A 24,829-nucleotide genomic window follows, 5' to 3' on the forward strand; every position below is an offset into this window, starting at 1 on the left:
AAAACCCCCTCTCCCCCCATCCCCCCCCCCCCCCCCCCTTCCAAGTCACACCGCTTTGCATGGCCACCTCACCCAAACCCCAAATACAGGGCATTCATCTCTCTATTTACATTCCTTCCATTCTCTCCGTGGCCCATTCCCGCGCCCCAGGATACAGTGCAAACTTTGCAGCTCACCTCTGCCCTCTCTTCAGACACCATTTACCCTCTGCTCACAATACATCCTCCCTGGCATCCAACATTAGCCTTCAACTGACAGCTATCAATCCACTATTTTTACCACCTCATTTGCTCCATGCATGTAGACAGCTCCTCCACTTCACAAGTGTCTCCTCTACTGCCTCTCTAATCCGCATCTTACACACTGCACTTGACACTCCATTCAACAAGCTTGCCAGTTAAAAAAATTTCCTGGCAAAATTAACATTCACTTTGCTAAGTCAACAGCCTAATCCCCTTTAGTGCATGAACCCAATGTATTTCACTTCTTTTATCAATAGCTTTATGTTAAGTTTCAATATTCTCAAATTCTTCTTTAACTTTTCAGTGCAAAAACCAAATCCCTCAACGTTTTTCTGAGTGGTTGCTGACATAACCACAATATGGAATCCTGCGAACCCTTAGTACTTGATGGGGTTGATTTACTAAAGGCAAAAAGGCTGTTTACTTTGCAAGCAGATTTGCACTTTAGCTTAGTGAATGATTAGGCAAAAAATACCTAATCAGAACTTCTCCCAATTCACTACACTAAAGGGTGACTTCCCTTGCAACATGAACAGCCTAGTTGCCTTCAGTAAATCAACCCTGAAGTCTCAGTACCTTACCTGTTGGTGAATGATACGCATGAGTACTGGTTTTATTTACATGTATATTCAGTAAATTACTGTTAAACTTTAAATTGTGGTTCAGATACAAGATTCCCTACAATAAAACATTAAACCTACACATCCTTTATGTTGATCTAAAGATCACATATTATAATAAATTGGCAGTGTGAGATTAACTATTTATTTTACCCGTGGGAGTAGCTAGGTTGTGCTTAGTAATCCTTGTTCTTTGTCTTGTACCAACTTCCTTGGGGGCACTAGTAGCAAGAGTAAAGAATGGGGCTACTATTTGTTGGTGATGCAAAAGGGTAAATTAGCTGGTGCCAGCAAATGAGCAGCCCATGGTTGCCTCGAGCTCCATGGTTGCCTCGAGCTATAGGGATACCAGCCTGTATGTTTATGTTACACTGGTATTATTCTTGTGAGGGGCAGACAACAAATATTTTTATTTAAAGAAGGACTCCAGGAATGTAAAAGGTTAACCCTTAGAGTTGAGCTACACCCATTCTGCACAGGTTAACTGCTTGTTTTTATCTAGGTGCTGGAATATAGAAGATATGCTCCCCTTCTGCTTTGGCTGTGGTATGTCCCTTGGCATCCTCACATCTAATGCAGGTAAACAGACTGCATTAGACTTGATGGCATCAGCAATCCTTGGACTGAAGACCAGGGACCAAGAGGCTGTGGGGACTGGTCTAGCAACCAGGAGGTGTGTATATTTTTTTATTTGAGCCCGTAGACCAAAACGAGCAGGTAACATTTTAGATTCCCAGAGTTCCTCTAAGTTTCTGAATGTACTCTAAATAAATCAGTTAAGAACACAAATTGGAAAATATTGACATCAAATACTGGTGGACTGACCAATGCAAACCTTATAGACCTGAATATAGAGGCAGATTAAGTAAATTGTTGTCAGAGATTCAATTTACTTTTCTCTAAGTAGGCTATGTTTTTGGAAAACAGTCAACAAGCTAAGAAACAAAACTTTAGCGGTTTAGAAAGAAACAAGTGAGGTTGGGTGGATGATCTTGTAACACCACGTTATAAAAACAGGCATTAGATAGACAAAGCATCAACCAGAGTGGCAAAGGCATGCTAATGGATCTAATGCTTTTTTAAGAGCTCTAGCATCTAGAAGTAAGCTAAAACACAGGTAACTGATGTAACAAATCAGACATTATAATAGGGACCGTCAAAGCAGCATCAGAGCAAATAGGTCTACTACCCAATTGTTATGACAACATGGGAAATATGAGGGCTACCATCCATGTTTAACTTGTTAGTTCTATGACTAGTGGGCTTAGCATCTTGCTTGAATACTTTGTAAATTTCTTGGCCAGAACAAGTATGACAACCAGGAAAGACAGGTTAAGTCATAACTCTTATCTTATCAAATGTTTTTTTTGGTCCATTTATTAGAAACTTTCAAAAGTCAGTATGACAATCAAGATGAAAGTCAGGCAACTTGCATTTTCAGAAAGATAAATTAGCAATAATTAGCTCAAAGACTTTCTTAAGAAAGATTTCCTTTGAGTGAAAAGTTATACCAGGCCATAAAAAAAAGCTTGGAGTGTCAGCTAAACACATAGTTATATCCCATTTGACTCTCTTAGTTTTAAAGTCAGCCAAAAACTGAGACAGAGTGATATTCTGTCAACTTTATTGTTCAGTGTCACTCTTCAAAAAGTAATAAGACGAGGTAGATAATGGCAACGTGTGCAATTGCAGATGGCATTATAAAGTAAGTTGTGTCAAAGCCTAAAACCAAAATCTGTTTGCTAGAAAAACACAAAATGGAAAGTGTAGAATTATTCAGCTGAGTAGCGTTTACTGTAAACGCTGTCTGAGCTTTGAATCTCTTGACCCAGTAATTCCAGAAACATGATAGAAGAATGTGTTTTTTTAAACGTGTAGTCTTAGCAGAAATATATGAGGGAGAATCAAAAAGTAAAGGCAATTTATAAAACAGAGAGAAGTTTGAGCAATGCAGCATATTTACATATAGATACATGGATAGTTCGACCTTATGCAGTACAGCACTTGGACTTAGTCGAGTGGTAGTCACGTGGACAGAAACATGGACACTCTATTGCAAGATTGCACCATCAAAGAAAAATGTGCCAAAATGCGCATTCTTTGGCTGCACATTTGGATATCAGCTATGGATCCGCAGGAAATGGGTTCCTGAACATCTTACTGTTCTGCACAAGCAACGGTGTGTAGAGGTTGTGACTCAGTTCTTGCGATGGTATGAAAAAAATCAGAGTATTCTGGAGAGAACTGTTACCAGCGACAAGACATGGCTGCTAGACCTGTGCCCTTGCAAAAAATGTGTTTAGTTTATTTTGTTTTTCGGGATTCAGGTCCGAATGTCAATTCGTTTTGGGATTCGGATAAAATTTGTTAGTGGTAGTATGTACAAATTTCCATTGTACTTGAACTAATTTACGTTCCAGCAAAGTAAAAAAATAAAATGTTTTTTTTTTTTTTTAAATAAAATTTTTATTATTTTCATTCGGCTATATAATCCTCAACCGGTCTTCTACCTTGCTTGAGGCCCCTTATAGCCGATTCAGCCGTCAGTTGCTTGCTGGCGTCCTCATACAGGAGGCCCATCGCCTCGAGGAACTGGGGAAATGAATCCAGCAGGTCATCATCCTCTTGGAGGTAGGTCTCGGCCCAGGCCCTTGGTTCCCCTTTTAGGTAGGAGATCAGAGTCATGACCTTTATGCGGTCGTTGTGGTATGTCCTAGGGCGTAGGTCGAATAGCAATCTACAGGAACTGATAATAGCCATAGAGAGACTGAAGTTCAGCGAAGGTCAGTAGTCTAGTAGGGGTAGTGTGCAAAAAGTTGGTAAAATGTGAGATTCCTCTGCCTTCCCATCTAGCAAAGACCTCGTAATCCTCTCCTTGAGGAAAGGAGGGGTTGCCCCTAAGCGGTAAGTATTTGGTGAAGTATGGGTTCAGTTTCAAAAGTTTGTGTGTTTCCCTCCATGCAATAATAGTGTCACGTAAGAGAATGTTAGTGCGGATGGGGGATGGTAGGGACGAGAAGGGGCAATGAAGGAGGGACGGGAGTCTCCAGGGGTGCACCACGTCAGACTCCAATAAAAAATTGGAATATCGTGACGTGGAGCACACCCAATCTACAGAATGACGTAATAGACAGCTCAAATTGTAGAGTCTGAGATTTGGAAAGGCCATACCCCCCTCTTCTCTGGCTAGACTAAGTTTCTTTAGGGATATCCTGGCCTTCTTCCCTTGCCAAATGAAATGCAGGAATGCCTTATTGAGAGCAGTGACATCTTTGTGCTTCAATAGGATAGGGAGTGTTTGTAAGGGGTATAGTAGCCTAGCAAAGGGGATCATTTTAACAAGATGAATTCTGCCAAACAAAGGCAGAGGTAGGTCCCTGTAGGTGTGTAATTCTTTCTGGAGTTTTTGGAAAAGGGGTGGGTAATTTAGGTTGTAGAGGGACGATGGTGTTTTGCCTATGTGTAGTCCAAGCTATTTAATAGTGTGTGTGGCAATCTTAAAAGTGTTCAGCTGTGAGAGGGAAAGGGAGGCTAGAGGGGTGAGTGGAAGGACTTCTGTCTTGGATATGTTTATGGTGAGGCCGGAGAATTTCTGGAAGTGGGCAAAAGCGTCTTGGATTATAGGGATATCTCGTGTTGGGTTAAAGGAGAATAGGATTATGTAATCCGCGAATAGCATAATCCTAAGTTGCAGTGTGTTAAAAGGGATTCCTGAGATGCGAGAAGTTCTTTGGAAGTGGAGTGATAGCGGTTCCAGGGCAATATTAAACAATAAAGGAGATAAGGGGCATCCCTGTCTGGTACCCTTAGCTAACGGAAAGCTAGGTGTAGACCCGGGGACAGGGGGAGGCATATAAAGTTTGAATAAACGTCCGGAAAGGACCAGAGAACCCCATTGTCTCCAAGACTCTTAGCAGCCATGAGGACTGTATATTATCAAAAGCCTTCTCAGCATCAATCGAGATTAAGGCCAGAAAATGTTGTTTTTACAGTCCACAGAAGAAAAAAAAAAGGGTAAGGTTCCCCCCAATTGATACCAGACCCTTTAGGTCTAGTAAGAATGTTAGGAGGTACCTCCCCAAGTTAAAAATAAAAAAAATGCTTGGGCCTCTTCCCCACAACCCTGACCCGGTGGTTGTGGGGGTCTGCAGGCAGGGGAGCTTCTTTGCATTGGGGTACCCATTTAATTAAGCAAACAACCACATGCTGCACCCCTTGTGAATGAGTAAGGGGTTCTTGTACCCCTACTCATTCACTTAAAGGGTTAAACCAAAATGTAAATAAACACAACACAATTTTTAAAAAAGTACTTCAACCAGTTGCCGTCCGCCCGTTGAAAAAAAAAACGGATGGACAGCACAGCTGCATTGGCGGGTTGCCGTCTCCAGACGGCATTTGTTTTCTGCTCGCGCACGCATGGGCAGAAAAAACCCGTGCAATGCTTAGAGCCGTTACCGTCTGTTTAACACATACATGATCGGCGGCTCTATAGCCTGCCGATCATGTATATCTGCTGGCTGCGTGGTCCCCTCCCCCCCTTGACTGCTGGTGCCGCTGCCCCCCTCTCATGACCCCTCACCTTCAATCCCGGGATCCGCTGCCCCATCTGCGGCCCGGGACCGGCTTGGGAGGGCGTCAGGAGGAAGAGGGAGGGAGATCAGCTCCTTGCTGATCTCCCTCCGTGCTGTGAATGCAGAAGTGATGTGTATTATATCACTTCCGCATTCATCTATCAGTCATCTGGCTGCTATAGCCAGAGAAAATAAGCTGATGAAGCAGATCTCTGCTTCATCTGCTTCTTTTGGGGTCCCCACGTGACATTAGGGGCCCTAGAGACCCCTACTGTCTCCATAAAGAGGACCTGCCAGTGTACCTGTGCTATTACATAGGGGGGTTGTTATCCCCCTATGTAATAGCAATAACAAAAAGTGTAAAAAAATAGATATACATAAAAAAGTTAAGTCACATATAAAAAAAGTAAAAAAAAAAACAAAATGTTTAAGTCCCCCACCCCCACGTTTACGCACATATAAAAGTAAATATGCGTCCGGTGCACCAGTGCGCGGAAACGACAATGGCGCTACACACGTTACATATCGCTGTGAACGTCGCAGTGAGAGCAATCATTTTAGGGCCATCAATCACTGATAACACTAAACTGATGAGCGGTAAAAGCTTTTAAAGCGTCGCCTATGGCCAATTTTGGGTATTATCGTTTTTTTGAGGTACGCAATTTTAAGGCTTGACATGTTTGGTGTCTTTTTACCCGACATGACCCCGTCTTTTATATTTTACCAAAAAATTGGGTAATAATAAATGTTTTATCATTTAATATAGGGAAACAGTTTTTTTTTTACATTTCGGTAATTTTTCCTTAATATAGTAAAAAATAAAAATCGCAGTGGTGATAAAATACCGCCAAAAAAAAGCTCTATCTGTCCCCAAAAAATGGTATAAAATTAATTTCAGTACAGCGTTGCATGACAGAAAAAATGTCAGTCAAAGTACTGCAGCGTTGAATACTGAAAAATGGCCTGGATGGGAAGAGGGTTTAACACCGCAGACTTCACCTGGCTAATTGAAAAAAGAGTAAATTTTTGGCGATTCCTTTATTTTAAAAAAATGGTTCCATCGATGTAATCCAGCGTCAATCACAATGCATAACGCCCGCCTACCTGCCGAAATAAAAAAAAACGAACAAAGACTCGCCACAAAATAACATTTCGTTCTGCCCATTTGACATTTTCAGCTTTCATAACACAAATAGCATTTGTGAGCTCCCGAATGCTATTTGTGAGCTCTCGAATGCCATTCAGGTCTGTGAGCCGAGGTGTCATAATACTATTCATATGACACCTCAGCTCACATACCCGAATAGTATTCGGGAGCTCCCGAATGCTATTGTGTTATGACAGCTGAGAACGTCAAATGGGCAGAATGAGCCCTGTGACGTCCACCTATTTGTTTACATTCTGGCCAAAGATATAATTTTGCGGCGAGTCCTCGGGAGGGCCACGTCACGCTTTTTTTTTTCCTTCTGCGGACTTTAAATAAAAAGTCATTTTTTTTCCCTTTTGTCTATGGCACTTTGCTGGAATGAAAATTTGTCCGGACCGAAAATTTGTACATACTACTGCTAATGAATTTCGTAATTCGGATTTGTTTGCATTCGTCATTTCTCTCATTCAGAGATTCGGATATATCCAAATCTCCAATATTCAAGTCATTTTCACATGCATGCATGCATGCATAGGTGAGAACAAGGTGCAAGATTACATTAATAGCATTAGCAAACCATCTGCCTTTACTTCAGCATTGCTATAGATAATGTTGTGCTTAGATGTTTTACCTGTTTATTAGATTTGTATTGACAGATGAGTTTAAACATGGTGTCACTACCAATATGAGTTATTAAGATTGGAGGTACTGAATTTAAAGCAGTCACTTAGTAGAAAGCATTGCATTAAAGAAGAACTCTAGACAGAGAAAAACGTAATGCTTGCAGTGGGGCTACTCCTGCACTGCAAGGGTTAAGTGCTCATTCTGGTTTAGGGTCTAAAATAACAAAATAAATATTCATTTGGATCTCAGAATCTCCTGGCTTTTAGACCAGTATGTGTAGCCGCTCTCCTCCTCTCCAGTGATGAAATGTCCCACAGCATCCCTAAGTCTAATACACTGCATTGGACACATTGGGGTTGATTTACTAACCTTATAAACACGCCACAAACAAGTATACACCTCTGTAGTGTGTTCCCTCCCAGCATGATCTATTGGTGGAATCTAGACACCTTTGTAGTGTGTACACACCCAGCAGGTGTGTTGTGCAAGCCCTGCATGAATTGCAAGGTTATGTTGTGAAAATTAGCTCTACATTGTGTTGCTTGCGTTGATGAATGCAGGGATGTAAATGCATGAGCTAACCATTTTTGTCTAAACTGTGAAGCAGCATTATATATGCATCATGTGCATGATTTTTCCATATATGGCATTAGTGGAAATATGCTTTGAGACTTTTTGGTTGATAAATATGTTTTGCTGTGTAAAAATCACACGCACCTAGTGCGTGCTTGTGTTTAGGTTAGTAAATCACCCCTATTGACTCATGGGTTCTTAGACTGCTGGAGCGAAGGGGAGAAAGGCTGCAGGGGCTGATCTAACAGCCACATGGGTCTAAGGTTCAGGTGAGTATTTGTTATTTTAGACCTTAGATCAGAATGAGCACTTAACCCTTGCAGTGCAGAGTTAGCCCCATTGCAAAGGTTATATATTTTTTTAATTGTTTACTTATTGTTGGATATTTGTTGTTTTTTAAAGACTATTTTCTGCATTGTGCCTTTGGACATCAACATTTATAAATAATTGCTGCATTTCAAATATTTTATTGCCCATTAGTTTCAGTTAATGTAATTTACAGCAAAATACTATGAACTATGTTGATTATATGATAAACAAAAAATGTAAAACAACATATTTCATACATTTGCCACAGGCATTCAAAGCAAAATGTATCATTCAAAACAGTGAAACATATAAAGAGGAAATTATAACATCCAATCCTGTTAATATTCATCTTAACCCCTTGCCGTCCGCCCATTGTAAAATTACGAGAGGACGGTGGATCCTTCCCGGCGGGATCACGTAAATGTACGTAATTTTTTCCCTGCTTTTTTTGGGGGGTCCCAGGGTGACATTATGGGTCTTAGAGACCCCTAATGTCTCCATAAAGAGGACCTGTCAGTGTGCCTGTGCTATCACATAGGGGGATTGTTATCCCCCTATGTGATAGCAATAACATTAAATGTAAAAAAAATTAAAAATAAAAGTCACATATAAAGAAATGTAAAAAAAAAAACCAAAAAGTCCCCCATCCCTACGTATATGCATATATACATGTAAATACGTGTCGGGTGCGCAAACACGCGAAAGCGACAATTGCTGCACACATGTTACATATGGCCGCGAACATCGGAGTAAGAACAATAATTTTAGGGCCATCATTCACTGATAACACTAAACTGATGAGAATTAAAAGCTTGTAAAGCATCGCCTATGGCCAATTTTGGATATTGTCGTTTTTTGAGGTTTTGTAATTTGAAGGCTTGGCATGTTTGGTGTCTATTTACCCAACGTGACCCCGTGTTTTATAATGTACAAAAAAATTGGGTATTATTAAATGTTTTTATTATTTAATATAGGTGAAACTGTTTTTTTTCAAAATTTACAGAAATTTACAAACCAAGTAGTAAACCCATAATGCACAGGGCAAGTAAACCGTTATCTTAGCATTATCAGTGTCCATTTGGGTCTTTGTGCCTGTGATCAGGAAGGTGTGGTGTTTGATCACAGTCAGGCAGAGGACAAAAGTATCCCAGACACTGATCTCACTGCAAGTGGCCGGAGCCAGCCGTAAGATCACGGCTGGCTCTGCCCAGCTGTCAAAGCTCGGCCAGCTTCGGCTTTCAGCACGGTTCAGCCGAGCCGATGCATATACGTTCGCTCGGCCATGATCGGGAGCTGTACGGGCTATTGTGAATAGCCCGTACAGCACCCCTTCAGTTCTACTGAACAGAAGGGGTCCTGGGGCCGAAGCTAGCCGAATGATCGGCCGAAGCTACGGCCAGATCCTTCAGCAGCTTCGTGAATAGACCCCATAGTTCCAGATGCTTCGGCTACATTCAATAATTCAACCCACCCCCTGGCAAGCCCCGTCTCGCACCTCCCCCAAGTCTCCAGGTAACCCTGCTGTACAGCCCCTGCAGCCCTTGTGTCCATCACAGATAACATATCTCTCATCTGTATGTAAACAGAAGGGTACAAGTTTTTTTCAGGACTAATGTGTAACCTGAGGTATGTAATAAAGGTGGACCTCTTAAGTGATCTTTACCAGGTTGCATCAAACAAAACATTGTCTCTCCACAGTCCGTCATGGATGAGCACATAACTAACCCCTGTTGCACTAGGGTGTCCTAAAGGGCCAACATGATGAGCCCCTGTTGTGGCAAAACCTCCAATAATATCAATGACAGCAAAGCTGTGCATATATATGAAACAGTCTCACCCATACAGTGGTGAATATCCAATGGAAGCAGTTTCCAAGTGTATAGGCATTAGTCTAAGAAACCAAATAGCAGAGTTGTTATGCCAATGTATTGAAATAAAGACATCAGTGTTACAACAACCATAAGTCACAGTGGAGACCAGAGCAGTTGTTTGACACTAAAAGAAGGAGAGGGAAATGGGACAGGTCAGCTGTACTCTGTGCTGTATTACAGCGGGAGATGTAGATTAATGGGGGAGGCAAAGGATTGCCTAAATTATTCTATTGTTAAGTAAAACGTTATTTCCATACTATCTTCCTGTTAGTAAGTCTCCCAAGTTCCCAGATATGTAGACAACACACAGGAATGTAGTAGAGATTATTCAAAGATACACTGTGTTAACATTATGGGAATATAATTTTAAAATTTGCTTCAGACTGCAAAAAAGCTTGAACCCCCTACTTGCAGGGCTTCAGTGAAGTCTACAAGGTTTGCCAAGTACAGACTGCAGTGTCCTCCCAGTGCACACTATTGTGGTTATAGCTTTTGTGATCAGCTGTCAGTTTGACAAACAGAGTCTTGGTCTATGTGTAACAGACACTGACAGTGTCATTTGCTTTTTTGGATAGTTTAACGGCTCACTACACCCATCACTGAGATAAACTGTGACAAATTTTTAAGCATTTTAGCTTATAATGTCTTTGTATCATGTTACCCTAAGCAGTAATATATTATTACTTTACAAAAATATTTCCATAGAAATTATATCGTTTACCAACACTAAATTCCAAAACAATCTTAGTGACAAATTTTGTTAGAATTATTTACTTGATTTCTTTTTATCTAACCATGTTTTGTTCCTTGAAATTAGATCTGTTAATTGGCAGGCTCAATTTCTAGACATACCGTGTCACTTTAAGATGACACATTTTCTGCCACTGCTCTTTAGTATTTCTGTCCAATATAGACACCTCCATGCATTTGATAAGCTAGTTTCATTCAGAATTAGCCTGCTGTGACAAATAAACCTGCTCTATGCATGGCCAAGTCTCTTTATTACCAATCGTATTTTGTTTTTCTTTCATTATATACCTAATTTATATTCACAGTTTATAATTTCCTTAAAAGCTGCTTTAAATACCTATTTTTAGTAGAAACAATGTATTTTTAAGCATTACATCACAAGCTTGGGAATAATATTCTATGCCAAGATGCTCACTTGATCCAATTTAAAAAAATCGCTAAATGTTCTATTCAATACCTAGACATTCTACTGAGGATAATATGAGTTTGAAAGACTTTACATTACTGACTGGCAAGTTTAGAAGTGCAGCTTAATCTATCTAGGTATAATGATTTTTTCAGACTATGAAAATGAAGAGTAACAGTCATTTAAATTTTCCCTACAGGCATTAGAGTCTAAGTAAAATATTTGCAGCATGAAGCAATGCATTAACATTGGGTAAGTAGCACAGGCACACATAACAATGCAGCACAACTGATTTTACCTAAATGCTACCTCTATCTTCAAATACACCAAATATATGGATGAAGGATTAAAATTAGAGCTGTTTTACCTGCCAAAAGTATGTGTATTTCTGTGCATTCAGTCCTAAAATTTACACAATTCTGCCACACAACACAGCCCTGCCTGAAGAGGAGGGAAGCTGAGTTTTCTCTGCTGAAGTTTTATTTTCACTTACGGGTCTCCTCTCTACCCACACTCTGTGACTAGAAAGTGAAAGGGGAAGCAGAAGATATGTAAGCTCATGAGTCACTTTGCTCTCGCCTACTATGAACATGTTCCTTGTATTGCAACACACTTGAATGACACCTTATGCACTCTCTCTCTCCCACTCTGTGCTCAGGGGTCTGCATAAAATACATAATTAGTGCATCTTCAGTTTGAATTGTGGATGTATTCATGATTGCAAAATTGCATTATTTGTATATTTCATATGTTTCTATATATCACACGTCCCTCTGAGGAAGCCCCTGTGTCTTTCGGGGAAGAAACGCTTTAGGGATAACGTGTATCGAGCTCTCCTTGAATGCCCATCAACTACTCTGCTGACAGCGCCGGTTGTTTGGAGTTTTTTTCAAAATAATAGCTACGAATAAATTCAGCTACACCACAATAGAAGTGGATTCGGCAGCCTGTTTTGCATACTGAGTGTACCCTGCTTGTCCCTGTTGAGCGAACGCTGGCAGATCTTTGACCCGCTACGGGAGGGATAGACGAGCTACGGAAAAGCTGACAGACCCCCGCCCCGCCACGTGAGTGATATACTATTCTGGAGTTCCATTCATTTGCTTTTCCCAGTGCGGCCGCACGTGTGGAATAAAAGCCTTTCATCTTCATCACGGAATACACCAGTTGTCACCACTTGGTGGGCGGAAGCCAGTATAGAGGATCAGCAACAGCCCCTGAAGTGTGCATACAACACTATAAGGATGCGATCCTCTGGAATTCAATAAAGGACCGTCGAGGCAAATTCTGTGGACAAACTAATTACCCACTCGATATCATCCTTCTCAGGAACTGCCTTATCATGCAATTTCATCATAAGTGAGTACATCTCTTTTTTTGATACTCCTACATCCATTTTTTTCTTTCTTCAAACACAGCGCTTGTGTCAAAAAATCCGTGACTCTTCGACCACTTTGGTGGCCATTACATTATTATCAGCACTTTTGACACTTTGGGCCATATCAGGGAGGCTTGGTTTCATTTTAATTGATTTTAGATGTCTTTGTTATTTGGTGTTTCTATATCTGTTATTACTCTTTAAATTCTTTTTTCATCAAATTTTGATACAAATATATAGCCTGTTTTTTACTTATAGACAGCTCCGAATATGGGATTTCTTTAATTAAGGGGAACTCTGCTTGTTTTATAGTTTCTATATATTACTCTCAATTGACTGGAAACGGTGTCTGGCAACTATTCCTAATGACCCCAATCTTTGAAAAGTACACACATATTTAGTGCAAAAGAAGCATGCATAATTATTTGGACACGCATGTGTATGCTGCTACATACATGCAGTATCTACATCTTTATGCATGGCTAGGGCAGAAGCATTTTCAGCCTCAATGCCATTTAAAGGAGCAATGTAAATATTGCCTCAATTGATGGCAAAATGTCTCACCTTTACCCCCTAACAGCTATTTTTTAAATTACAGGAATTTATATAGCACTGAAAATGTATGCAGCGCTTCACATAGTTGCACATTCACATCAGTCCCTGCCCTCAAGCAGCTTACAATATAAGGTCCCTATCTCACATGCATACATATGAGGGCCAATTTAGATTAGCTACAACTACATTGCTCATATAAATACTGCGGATACATTGCAAATATTTAGATTTTGCTTTTTATTAAATCCTGCCCATTTTTAAAAATTGTCCATAATTGTCCTTACAGATAAGAGGTGGTAAGGCAAAGGAAGAACTTTGTCTTGTATCTGCTATTTATAGGGTGTGGCCTTGCCTCAGGAATAGCCCTGCCTGAATTGCAAGCATTTAAATGCAATCACCATAAATATTTTGAAGAACATGCACATACTTTTTGAACTAATGCACAGCACAAAGGTATAAGACTACTGGGGGTTAGCAGTTTATCACAGCTTGTACTCGGCCATTTAAAATTATTCTGTTGTCAAAGACAAATTATAGTAATAACAGTTAATGCTAATAGTATCAGATCAAATGTCTAGCAATGGCAAAATCACTACAACATGAACACACTAGCAAGGGACTTCATGTGCCGGCATGTAACTTCAGCTTTTTAGGGGTTCCCTCTGCATTATAGAAAAACAAAAGAAATACTGAAGTTGAACTAAACAAAACAAATTGCTGCATCACTTAGTTACAAGTGTATCTGCACTTTCAGTTTATCTCTTGCCCCCCCTGCAAAATCCTAGAAACACATGTTGAGCATGCCAGTGAAGTCCACCTAATGCAGCTTCCTATTATGGTGCAGCAACAATACTGCACTGCTTCTAAACATGTTGCCACTAACATGTAAACTATGCCTGCATTGTACTAATTAGCATTGTCACTGTTGATTCACAGGCCAGCACCTTGTCATTTAAGACCTGACCACACCTAGTTCTGCCTACTGCTTTCTGGACTGGGAGCACTGTCTTCATGACTAAAACCCTCCCACTGTGTGCCACAGTGTCTGGGAGGGAAGAGTGTGAGAAACAAATAAAGAAGGATTTGGTTCAGTCAGGGAAGGCAAGCAAAACTATTTGTTTACTTTGTGATACTTGTGTATAACATAGTAATTCATTGTGGTACTTTTTGTTATATAGTCATACAAGAGTCCTTAGCTGTAATTTAAGAGGAGGAGGTGCTTGGTATTCCATTACAGTGGCAGTAACATTGCCTTTTGTACTGGTACACTTAAAGCAAGAGCATATGACGGGGTGTTTCTCCTTAAATTATAAATAGTACCTCAGATGATATACTTCATACTACAGCTATAGCAATAGCTCTAATTTCCTTCTGTTTCAGCTTTGAACAAATGATGATCCTGCAATGATTAACCACACACAGAAGCAATTTGTGCCAGCAGCCACTCATAAATCAAGTAGAGTCAATATACCAATATGATTAGAACGCAGACTATAAATAAGTCATATATTTAAAGTAATATCCAGCATAGAAATGCCTGAACATAGATTTACAAATGTTTCAATCAAATGTGCCTTCTGTTAACATATAATATCACAGTATACCAGGAACAGATTGCAACTTCACAGGAAGCAGAAATATTATCGGTATACAAACTTTTCACAAAACACTGTTAGTTTTGTAAATTTACATTAACGTACATCTAACGCTAAATTTTTATTTGTCGTTTTGGTTAAAGTAGGGAATAGATAAAACCCTGTTTTACTAATTTTTTAGATTTTACCATCACTTCCTGTCCTGTATACACAGCAGGAGGTGAGAAGAAACCTCTCTGAAGTATGAAAAATTATCTTATAGAAGAGATAGTTATATAGTTGTTACTGGAACATGTGCACAGATTGGAAGATTTCACTTCTTTTTCTAATCTGGTGATAGCTCAAAATTTGGGATTTTCCTTAATTTTCATTCCTGTCACAGTAGTCACCGGACAAATAGAGAGTCTAAATCTAAAGCAACAACCCATGTAAGCATAAATTATTGTTGAATACATACCACTACAAAGAAAATTCTTACTGGTTACATTGTGTACTGCATCTTGCATGTGGCATTTTTTGTATCAAAATAATCTCATGGGTAATCCACCTACTGTCCAAGCTGACTGTTCTGCCTTCTCAGTTACCAGTGGTGAGTCCTATAGCACATTACTGCTCTCGCAAAGGGTAGTGAGGCAGTGACATTGTCATATCCACTAGTAATCCCAAAGGCAGTTTGCTTCCTATGACCTCAAATGTTTTTGTATGCTACACATTCTTCTATGTGATTTTCATTAGACTATGTTTATCCTAGTTTTTAAAGAGCATATGCATAGTGTTTGGAGATGATGATACTGATTAGCAAATCAGACAAATCACAGACCTTGTTGATCAGCTAAATACTGAGAGGCACTGACTGGTTTCTCAAATACACATGGTAAGTGGACTAGAGGGTATGGCTGACAAGGAGAAAACAATATTTTTATTTTCTCAGAAGCTTGATATGTTCTGTTCTGTGTCCTGGAGCCCAGAGGCTTTGTAGAGCTTTGAGTGGCATAAAGCCTCCATTGTTAGGTTCACATCTAACCTGTTAACCAGACCTCTTCATTAGTCTCAATTCTACACAAGCCTTTATATATGTGAGCTGACTGATGCTCAGGGCTCAGACTCTAGCTGGTTCTGCTATGGGAGTAGCCACTGTGTGAAAATGCTGACAGAACACTAAAAGGTAGGTGTTGCCTGTTTGTTATTGGGAACTCATTAGGGGACACCCTGTTAGTTAGAACCTGACCTAAGTTCAATTAGTAGCTTGGACAAGCAGATGTTTTGTGTATATCTTATGCTGTAGACTTGTTGCACAAAGTCCTTCTGCAATGGAACCAGGTTTGTTTGTTGCCTTGCTGAGCAGAAGAGCACGACAAACCTGCTTGAATTGTTCTTGGGTGCTGCTGTGTCGTGCAGGGTTCACTGCTGCCAATATCAGTTGAGCCTGTCCCCCTCCAATAGAGATTTAAATATGAAACAAAAACTATTGTGATATAGCAGTTCACCTGGTTTGTAAGTCAATATACTTATCCCAATAACATGTTCTGCTTTTGCACAATGAACAGGTGAATGTAACATGAGGAGCATAAAGGTACTTACCGAGAATTTATAAATCTGCTGACGTTCACGGTCAACTGGCTGAAGCAGCGTGAGATGGCGAGTAATTCCTGATGAGGTTACGGCGAACACTGTACTGTAGTCTGTTAAATACAGATAGAGCTGGGGATCTTTTGTCTTGAAGAGAAAACAAAACATATTTTGGGTAATTACAACTACAGCTCATTACTTAGATTGGAATTATGCATATATAAAGTGTATCCAAACCCAAGAACACACAAAGGGTTGTGAACAAAGTAGAGTTGAAACAGTGGAGTTGTGCTTCTTTTTTGGGACACCTTGGGGTTGATTTACTAACCTTATAAACACACCACGAACATGTATACACCTCTGTAGTGTGTTCCCTCCCAGCATGATCTATGGGTGGAATCTAAACACCTTTGTAGTGTGTACACACCCAGCAGGTGTGTTGTGCAAAGCCCTGCATGAATTTGCAAGGTGGTGTTGTGTAAATTAGCTCTATGTTGTGTTGCTTGTGTTGATGAATGCAGGAATGTAAATGCATGAGCTAACCATTTTTGTCTAAACTGTGAAGCAGCATTATATATGCATCATGTGCATGATTTTTCCATATATGGCATTAGTGGAAATATGTTTTTAGAGACTTTTTGGTTGATAAATACGTTTTGCTGTGTAAAAATCACACGCACATAGTGCGTGCGTGTGTTTAGGTTAGTGAATTACCCCCCTTGAGTGCTTAGTGTTGTCTTTGGAATATGTGTTTTCTCTGTGCCAGTATTTAATTATTTTTTTTTATAATTTTATGTAACTTTTTTTCTCTCTCTGGTTTGCACTTCTCTGGTTATGGGGAGGGGTTAATTGATCACAGGTGTCTCTTAAAGCAGTAATATAAGCAAGTGCTAAAATCACACTGCACTCGCCCACAGAGGCCTCTGAATAAAGTGGCTGGAACTAAGTGGAGTTTAAACACTGGAGTTTAAAAAACTGGAGTTTAACCTGTAAGTAACATCTTAAACTTCCTGTAAATAATATATGCTAGTATGGGTCAGTGCACATTGTGCTACATGTAAACACCAATGGAGCCACAGCTCCAGGTTGAATATCACTGTGAGAGATGTGAGAAGGTTGTTCTCCTGGAGGCTCACATTAGAGATCTGGAATAGAAAATTGCAACACTGAGGAGACTCGACAACTTAAAGTTTATCACTGAGTCTACTGCTCACTGATCAGGCATTTAATGGGGTTGATCGGGCAGGAAGCTGGGCTAATGTAACTAGAGGGAGTGGCAGGGGCTCATGGAAGGCCAGTCCTGTGTTTGAGCACCCAAACAAATTTGCTAAGTTGGGTGAAGATGTGAGGGTGGCAAACACAGATGTTGCTGCTACCCCTAACAGCTGAGAGAGCAACCCATGTAGTCTGGGTGTTGAGGGTAATGCAGGAAAGCCTAGACATTTGGTGGTTGTAGGGGATTCTATAATTCAGAGGACCAAGAGAAAAGTGTATCTCCTGGATGACCTCAACTGAATGGTTTGCTATCTCCCTGGGTCCAGGATTCAGCATGTGGTGGACTGGGTGGAAAAATTACTGGGAGGGGCTGAGCATGACCCAGTTGCCTTGTCAAAATCTTCGTCTCAGTCTTCTTATGGGTTCTGAGTGTTTGGCCACTTGATTGGCCAGGGCCCTCAATGACGTAACTCCCACATATTCAAATTGAAGTTACTTCATCTCAGCAAGAATTCTGCTGAGTCTATACATGGAGCTGTGTATGAGCTGCTAGGTCTACTGAAAAATTGAAAATGCTGACAGGCAGGTAGAAGTTTCTGTAGCTGAAGATAATTCTACAGTTTTCTGTCATACAAAACCTGCCTGACAGCAATAATTAAAAAAAGACTTCCACTTTAAAAAGCATTATCAGATAACCAATTGCAAATAAGCTGCATTCTGCATGCAATGCTATTAACTTGACTAGCATTCCAAAAACCTATAGGACACTGATTGTATGATTATACAGTTGCTTCTCCATAGCCCAAATAAAAAGTTTTCAAAAAGTTCTGCTGGACAATACTTTATATTGCCATCAGCATCTAGGCAAAAAACATTAACAGTAAGTTCAGTTTGTGGGATGTAATGCATGCAACTAAATAGAATAGGTGAATCCAGAGGTCGATGATTCAATCTACTGTGACAATTCATGTACAGGACAAACTGGACTTCTATCAGGGCAGGCAGAATCTGTATGTCATGTATGGTGATAAATGATTGAATATGATCAATGTGACAACTGAGCACAGAGTCCATATGCAATAAAAATGGTAATTAAAATGTTGAATATTGGTTGATAAGCTGGCTTACATATGTTTACATGTAACATATATTTATTTATTACAGCTTAAATTAAATTTTGACTGCATTGTGTGCCATAGATGAGATAATCAAGTGAGTTTAGGGAACTTTGAGCTGCCCATTAAACCTGGACCAGATTCAAATGCTTTGTTTTACAGTGCAGGTTAGATAAAGATCTAGAACACCTGGTTGTTGCTAGGAATAGACAACTGTCATTTTTCCTCTGCTCTAGTTTTCATAAACAAGCTTGATTGAGCAAGGATGTAAGAGACAAATACTAGAAATTGGAGGACTGTAAAACACTGAGTGATCTATTCAATCACATATCCTTTTGTTTAGTATTAAAAGTATGCTGAATCAATACTCTGTCCTTTGGTGTTTAAAATCAATTATTGTTTGGAGGTCTCTGAGATATATTTTTTAAATTATGGGGATATATTGTTCTTATATATTAACTGGCTCCATTTAATCAGTAAACCAAGAGCTTTCTAATTTCACCACTTCATATATTGCCAACCACCCAATTAATTTTAATGAATTGATTTTTGAGACAAGAAGCTGGTAGTGTATTTGACAAACTTCCAGTAGATGAGTACTTAAAATTTTGCTTTGACTCTCTGTTAACTAATGATCACTGAAGCTGTAATCAAGATGACAGCATTTGAGATCTATTAAGTAATGCAATGATACAAAATTGCATGGCAAAAAAAGGTTTTAATGTTTTGCTTGTGCCCAATAGTTTACAAAAATACATAATTATGTTAATTACTCTACTATACAGCAATGACATGAGAATATTTTTCCTGTTTGCACACAACATCTTCATTTTCTCTATCATGATTTAGAAAACTAGGTAAATATAATTTTAAAATGCCATTTGAATATAGCTTAACTCATGATAATTAAAAAAGGATTCATGTTTTCCACTATATTTAGCATATTTGGATTATATGTTTTTCAATATATTCTGAACTTTTTGGGGCCTATTTATAAAGATATATTTTTTATTAAATTATACATTTTATAAAAAGAACCTGCCTGGCACATGAGACTGCAATCTGGAATCACCATGGCAAGGATCCAACTTATAATAGCCTGTCACTTTAATATCATCAAACATTTTCTTCAGCATTGTAGATGTGGCTTAAGAAGGATCTTCCACACAATACTACATCTCTCTGTATATTGGGTTTCATGTTAAATATGCTGTTACAGCCAGTGATGAGACTGGGAACCTGGGAGTAGTCACATATTCAAAATTATCTGCAAGGTTAAACCCATGCCTCTGCCAAGAAAAATCCAAATTATTATTATTTTTTTGCTTTTCACAGATTTCACAGATTTATAAGCAATGGTTAATAGATAGAGAGCGTGCAGTACCCTATCACTAGTTCACCTGAAGGACGATGTCTACTGTGCACTGGGGAGCACAGGCTGCAGGACAGGACACAATAGTAACGTAGTGGCGCATAAAAGAAATCTTAACATCTGGCTGGATGACTAGGTAACTGACACATCTGGGATACCAGTGGTGGTTCAAAACAGCCAGTATTTTGCTTGCCCCTGCCAGAAAGGTAAGTATTAAAATGTATTTTTTTACAGACTGATAATTGAACTTTTTTATTGTAGGAACAGGGTTGCTTCAGAGACACTAAAAGGTTTGTTTATAAACTGTTCACACACCAAACAGCTCTGCACATTTTCAATGCAATATGGCCACTAGATTGAATTTTCTATGTTCCTCATTTCCATCTTGTGACCATAATACACTGCAAATTTGATTTGCAGAGCTGTTGGCTTAGGCCTTGTTAACACCAAGCGCATTCCAGGGCAGTTAGTTTCTTTTTATTGATAAGTTGTTTCACCTTTGGATTCAGCCATGCAGGTTTAGCTTTTATTATTTTATTTTTATTGCCCAATGGTATGCACTGGCTATTGCTATTGTTTAGTATATCTATAAAGCAAGTCCACTTAACCTCATTGTTCTATGTTATAAATAGTTGCTCCCTATTGATAGCATGCATTAATGATTGCAGCTTGTTGAAGTTAGCTTTTTGAAGTTTAGTGTTCTTGTCAAATCAACCTCCCTTTCTTTTTTGTAACCTACTGTGAATGTGATTACCCTGTGATCGCTGTTACCCAAGTTTTCCTGAGATGCTATGTCTGCAACTAGCTCTGTGTTATTTGATATTATTAGATCTAATACTGCATTCATCCTAGTTGGGACTTCTACCATCTGTTCCATTAAACTATCCCTCAATAAGTTCAGGAAACAGCAAGCCTTGGTTGAGTGTGCAGTTCCTTTAGCCCCAATCAATGTCCGGATAATTGAAGTCCCCTATTATAATAACATTACTATTTTTCACGGCCAATTCAATCTGTGATAGGAGTGGAGTCTCCTCATCCACCTCTATGTTCAGGTGTCTATAGCATACCCCCACAATCCGTTTACTATTTACCTCTGCCTTTTTTAGTTCTAGCCACAAGGACCATCAAACTTTCCATCAGTGATTTCTTCACACATGTGCACTTGCAGATTGCTCTTCACATATATGCATACCCCTGTTCCCCTTCTAGCGACCCTGTCCCTCCAAAACAGATTGTCCCCATCTATGTTACCTGCCCAGTCATGCAAGCTGTCCAGCCATGTTTCTGTTATTCCCACAAAGTCAAAATCCTCCTTGAGTAAGAAAAGTTCAAGGTCCACCTGTTTGTTAGTTAGACTTCTAGCATTTGTATGCATACCCTTTTATCTACAGTTAGTGTTATGCAGTCCGTTATTGTAAATTTCTGAATCACAACTACCCTCCTCCAGACCTACTATATTGCACATCAATAAGGTTACCCCACGCCTCCTGTTCCTTATCAATTCTTCCCCTATATATTAGGTAGCCCTCTTGATCCTTGCTCTGTAAATGTCACTCCTGTTTCCTTTCCCTTCCCCCCATAATATAAAACAAAAAGGCTGAGGAGCGCAACTACCTAGGTGCATGCTACTAAACTTGGTAGGCTAACAATAAACACTCATATAGGTGGTGACTTACTTTCCAGTTGGAGTGTCAGCAGGTATATCTGAAGTGGATTGGCATCCAGAGTGTTTCTATTCCAATGATGAAAGGTGAGGGACTAATGGCTCCTGAGGGCTCCTGAGGGGCTCTTAAACCATAATGTAGTTTAAGAGCCCCTCCAGTCTTCTAACCATTTTTTCCACTAGTATAGCTGCACCGGCCCCATTCAAATGCAACTCTCCTCTCCCCTAGAGCCTGTAGCTGACTGAAAAGTCAGCCCAGTTCTCCATGAACCCAAACCCCTCTTTCCTACACTAGTTCTGCAGCAACTTGTTCTCTTAACTCCTTCTGCCTCTCTGGTGTGGCTTGTGGTATTGGCAGTATTGCAGAAATACTACCTAGGAGGTCCGTTTCGTTAACCTTGAACCCAAGTCCTTAAAATATTTTTTTTTAGCATATTTCATCTATTTCTAATTTTGTCATCAGTACCAATGTGCACCATGACAGCTGGGTCATGCCCAGCCCCACCCAGTAATCTGTCCACCCTTTCCTCAATATGCCGAACACGAGCCCCCAATAAGCAGCAGACTGTTCGATGTTCACGGTCCTGGACTCAGATTACCCTACCTGTCTTTCTAATAATAGAGCCCCTCACTACCAGGATCTCTCTCTCCTTTCCCATCTTTCTGCTCCCACCCTTACTGCAGCAGTCACTCACTTCAAGGTCCGGGGAAGCGTCCTGCTCCACCATGCCACCCCTGAACTAATAGCCCCAACATCATGTAACCTGACATATTTATTGGGATGATAAACAGAATCCTAAGTTTTTGTTCCGGAAACCTGCAGTTGTTAAAGAACCAGTTGCCATCCCTAGCTAGGAAATAGTAATTTTTTCATCACTTTATGCTGCTTGCAGGTCTATGGAAATAGTATTGCATTATATGTTCAATGGTTGTTAATATACTATGTATACCAATAAAAAAGTATCAAAAAAATCAAAACTGCACTGGCCTTGTAAAGTAGTTAAAAACATTTAAAAAATGCACTCACAGACATAGATGTGGTTGGGTTTGCCATAAATATCCACATCCCTCGATAAGTCTAATTCCAAAGAAATCATTAACAGTATGTCTGTGAACTTACTATAAGAATGCCACCCCTGCAATGTAAATATTTCTTATCAACACGAGTCAAACCCTGGTATCAGAGCCTGTCTAAAATTCCCCATGGCTACATCATCACTATCCAACACCACTAATACATAAAGACTCCAGTGTTATAGATGTCCTGTCACCACCACTAGCTGACCTGCTATAGGAAATTAACTATAAACTACAGTGTCCTATAGCAAAATTCTGATTTTCAACCCTGTCCCCACTCAGAAATCACAATATTTAATGGAATCTCTGCAGCAACTGGCATTTCAGCTCTCTTTAGCACTTATGGCCAGCCACCTAAGTTGGGACACCTGTCTACTGGTACTCTTGGTGACCTGTGGTAGTCAGTGGGGAGGTGCTCATTGCCCTGACAAATGGTCGGTGAATTTCACTGGCTACTATTTAGATTGGTGGCATTGCTATGACGTGAGGAGGTACCCTTGTTACATTGTGGGTCGTTAAAGTGCATTGCTCATTAGTGGAGAAATTAGAGTCAGTAGAGATTAGAGAAGCAGAAAAAGTGCAATGTGGTAAGTGTACACAGTATATTGGTGGCCAATTGAGAAGTGCATTGGGTACATTGGGTTCTCTGAGCGTGCCTGAAGGGGTACTATCGGGACCCTGAAAGTGCTTGTAATTGAAAGGCAATTTGTCATTAAAGGGCTTTTTGCTGAACTTCTCTTTGGTGTGCTGGTGACAATGTTTGCTACCCCCTTACATTGGTGGCCAGAAGTAAAATGCCAGATTACATTAACAGTTAGGGAAGTGCTCCATTACATTGATCATCAGTGAAGAAGTTCTCCACTTAAATTAGTGGCCTATAAACACTTTCTCCATTATATTGATAGCCAAGGAAGTGCCTCATTACATTAGTGGCCTGTGATGTCCCCTCATTATTTTGCTGGTCAGTGTAGTGCTCTGTTATTTTGGTTGTCAGCGGAGAGGTTTACCTACTTCACTGGGGATCAGTAAAGAAGTGCCTCCTAATATTGGTTATCAAGTGCTTGTGTGACATTGGTAGTCAATAACGTGTCCCCATTACATTATTTGCCAGTGGAATAGTGCTCCCTTACATTGGTGGTTAATAAAGTGCACTGGTTAAATTGATGATCAATGAAAAAAGTCCTTACTTTTTATGTGAAGAAATGCTCCATTGCATTGGTGGGTTAGTAGAGAAGTTCTCCCTTACATTGGTGATTAGTAGGTGAAGGACCCCCTTACCTTGTTGGTCAGTGGTCAGCTCCAAGTGATGTCAGTGGTTTCAATGATGAAGTAGAGAGAGCAAATTAAATCTGCTGTTGGGACTTTGAGCAGTGCCAGAACTATGCAAGTGTGGGCAGAAAAATCCCCCTGTCCACAAAGAGGTAAAGCTGTTTAATGGCCAATATTATTTAAAAAAAAGGTTGGGAGGTTGATGTGTATTTCTGGAGTGCTATTTATAAATGGCACTGCAGGAAAAAAAAAGGCATGGACAGCCAGTGTGCCTGTAACATTTCTGTGATCGAGGTGTGATTTGACAGTTCAGATCAGACAAAAGGCACAGACCTCTGTTTGTGATTGGCCATCACAAATGTAAACACTGCTTGTGTTTACACTTGAGAGCCTGCCACCAATTCACCCAATCCTCCTCCTTTCCTCCTCTTCCAGCATTCCCCCTGTCAATTCTGTGAGTAACACTGCTACCACTGACCATAGAAAAAAAGGGATCACACTGACCACAAATAAGCAGCAAGAGGGGTACACAGGTGGGTTATGTGAGAACACACGATCACCATTTAAAGGGGCAGGAACCACCAACTACCACCATAAAAGGACCACTAAAAGGACCACTGAAATCTTTATGCTATTCTGTGCATTATATAAGTTTTGACCCCTGCACTCTGACTGCTGCACTGCATGTCCTAAATGTCTCCATTTTTACATGAATTGACTTTTTTTGTAAAAATGGAAAAGCCAACCTTGCATATAGGTGGGGGTGAGACATAATTTGTCTGCCACACACAATGCTGTTTTAACACCTCTCTCTGAAATGGAAAATAACACCTGCTAGCTCCAATTATGCAAATGAAATCAACACCTTACCTCTATGAAGTCTCTGACTCCATGCTGTTTATGATTAA

General features: G+C 39.9%; 1 protein-coding gene across 1 annotated transcript in view; it reads right to left on the bottom strand.

Moving 5' to 3' along the window:
• The window catches only part of PCDH15 (protocadherin related 15), a 553,205-nt gene that overhangs the window by 400,193 nt on the left and 128,183 nt on the right, over window positions 1–24,829 (bottom strand). The window contains exon 8 of the mRNA XM_018568452.1: window positions 16,219–16,357. Within this exon, the coding sequence (XP_018423954.1) occupies window positions 16,219–16,357 (139 nt within the window). The remainder of the gene's footprint in view (window positions 1–16,218; window positions 16,358–24,829) is intronic.

The sequence above is a fragment of the Nanorana parkeri genome, unplaced genomic scaffold (assembly GCF_000935625.1).
Source record: "Nanorana parkeri isolate BGI_ZX_2015 unplaced genomic scaffold, ASM93562v1 scaffold32, whole genome shotgun sequence".
In the NCBI taxonomy this organism is placed as follows: domain Eukaryota; kingdom Metazoa; phylum Chordata; class Amphibia; order Anura; family Dicroglossidae; genus Nanorana; species Nanorana parkeri.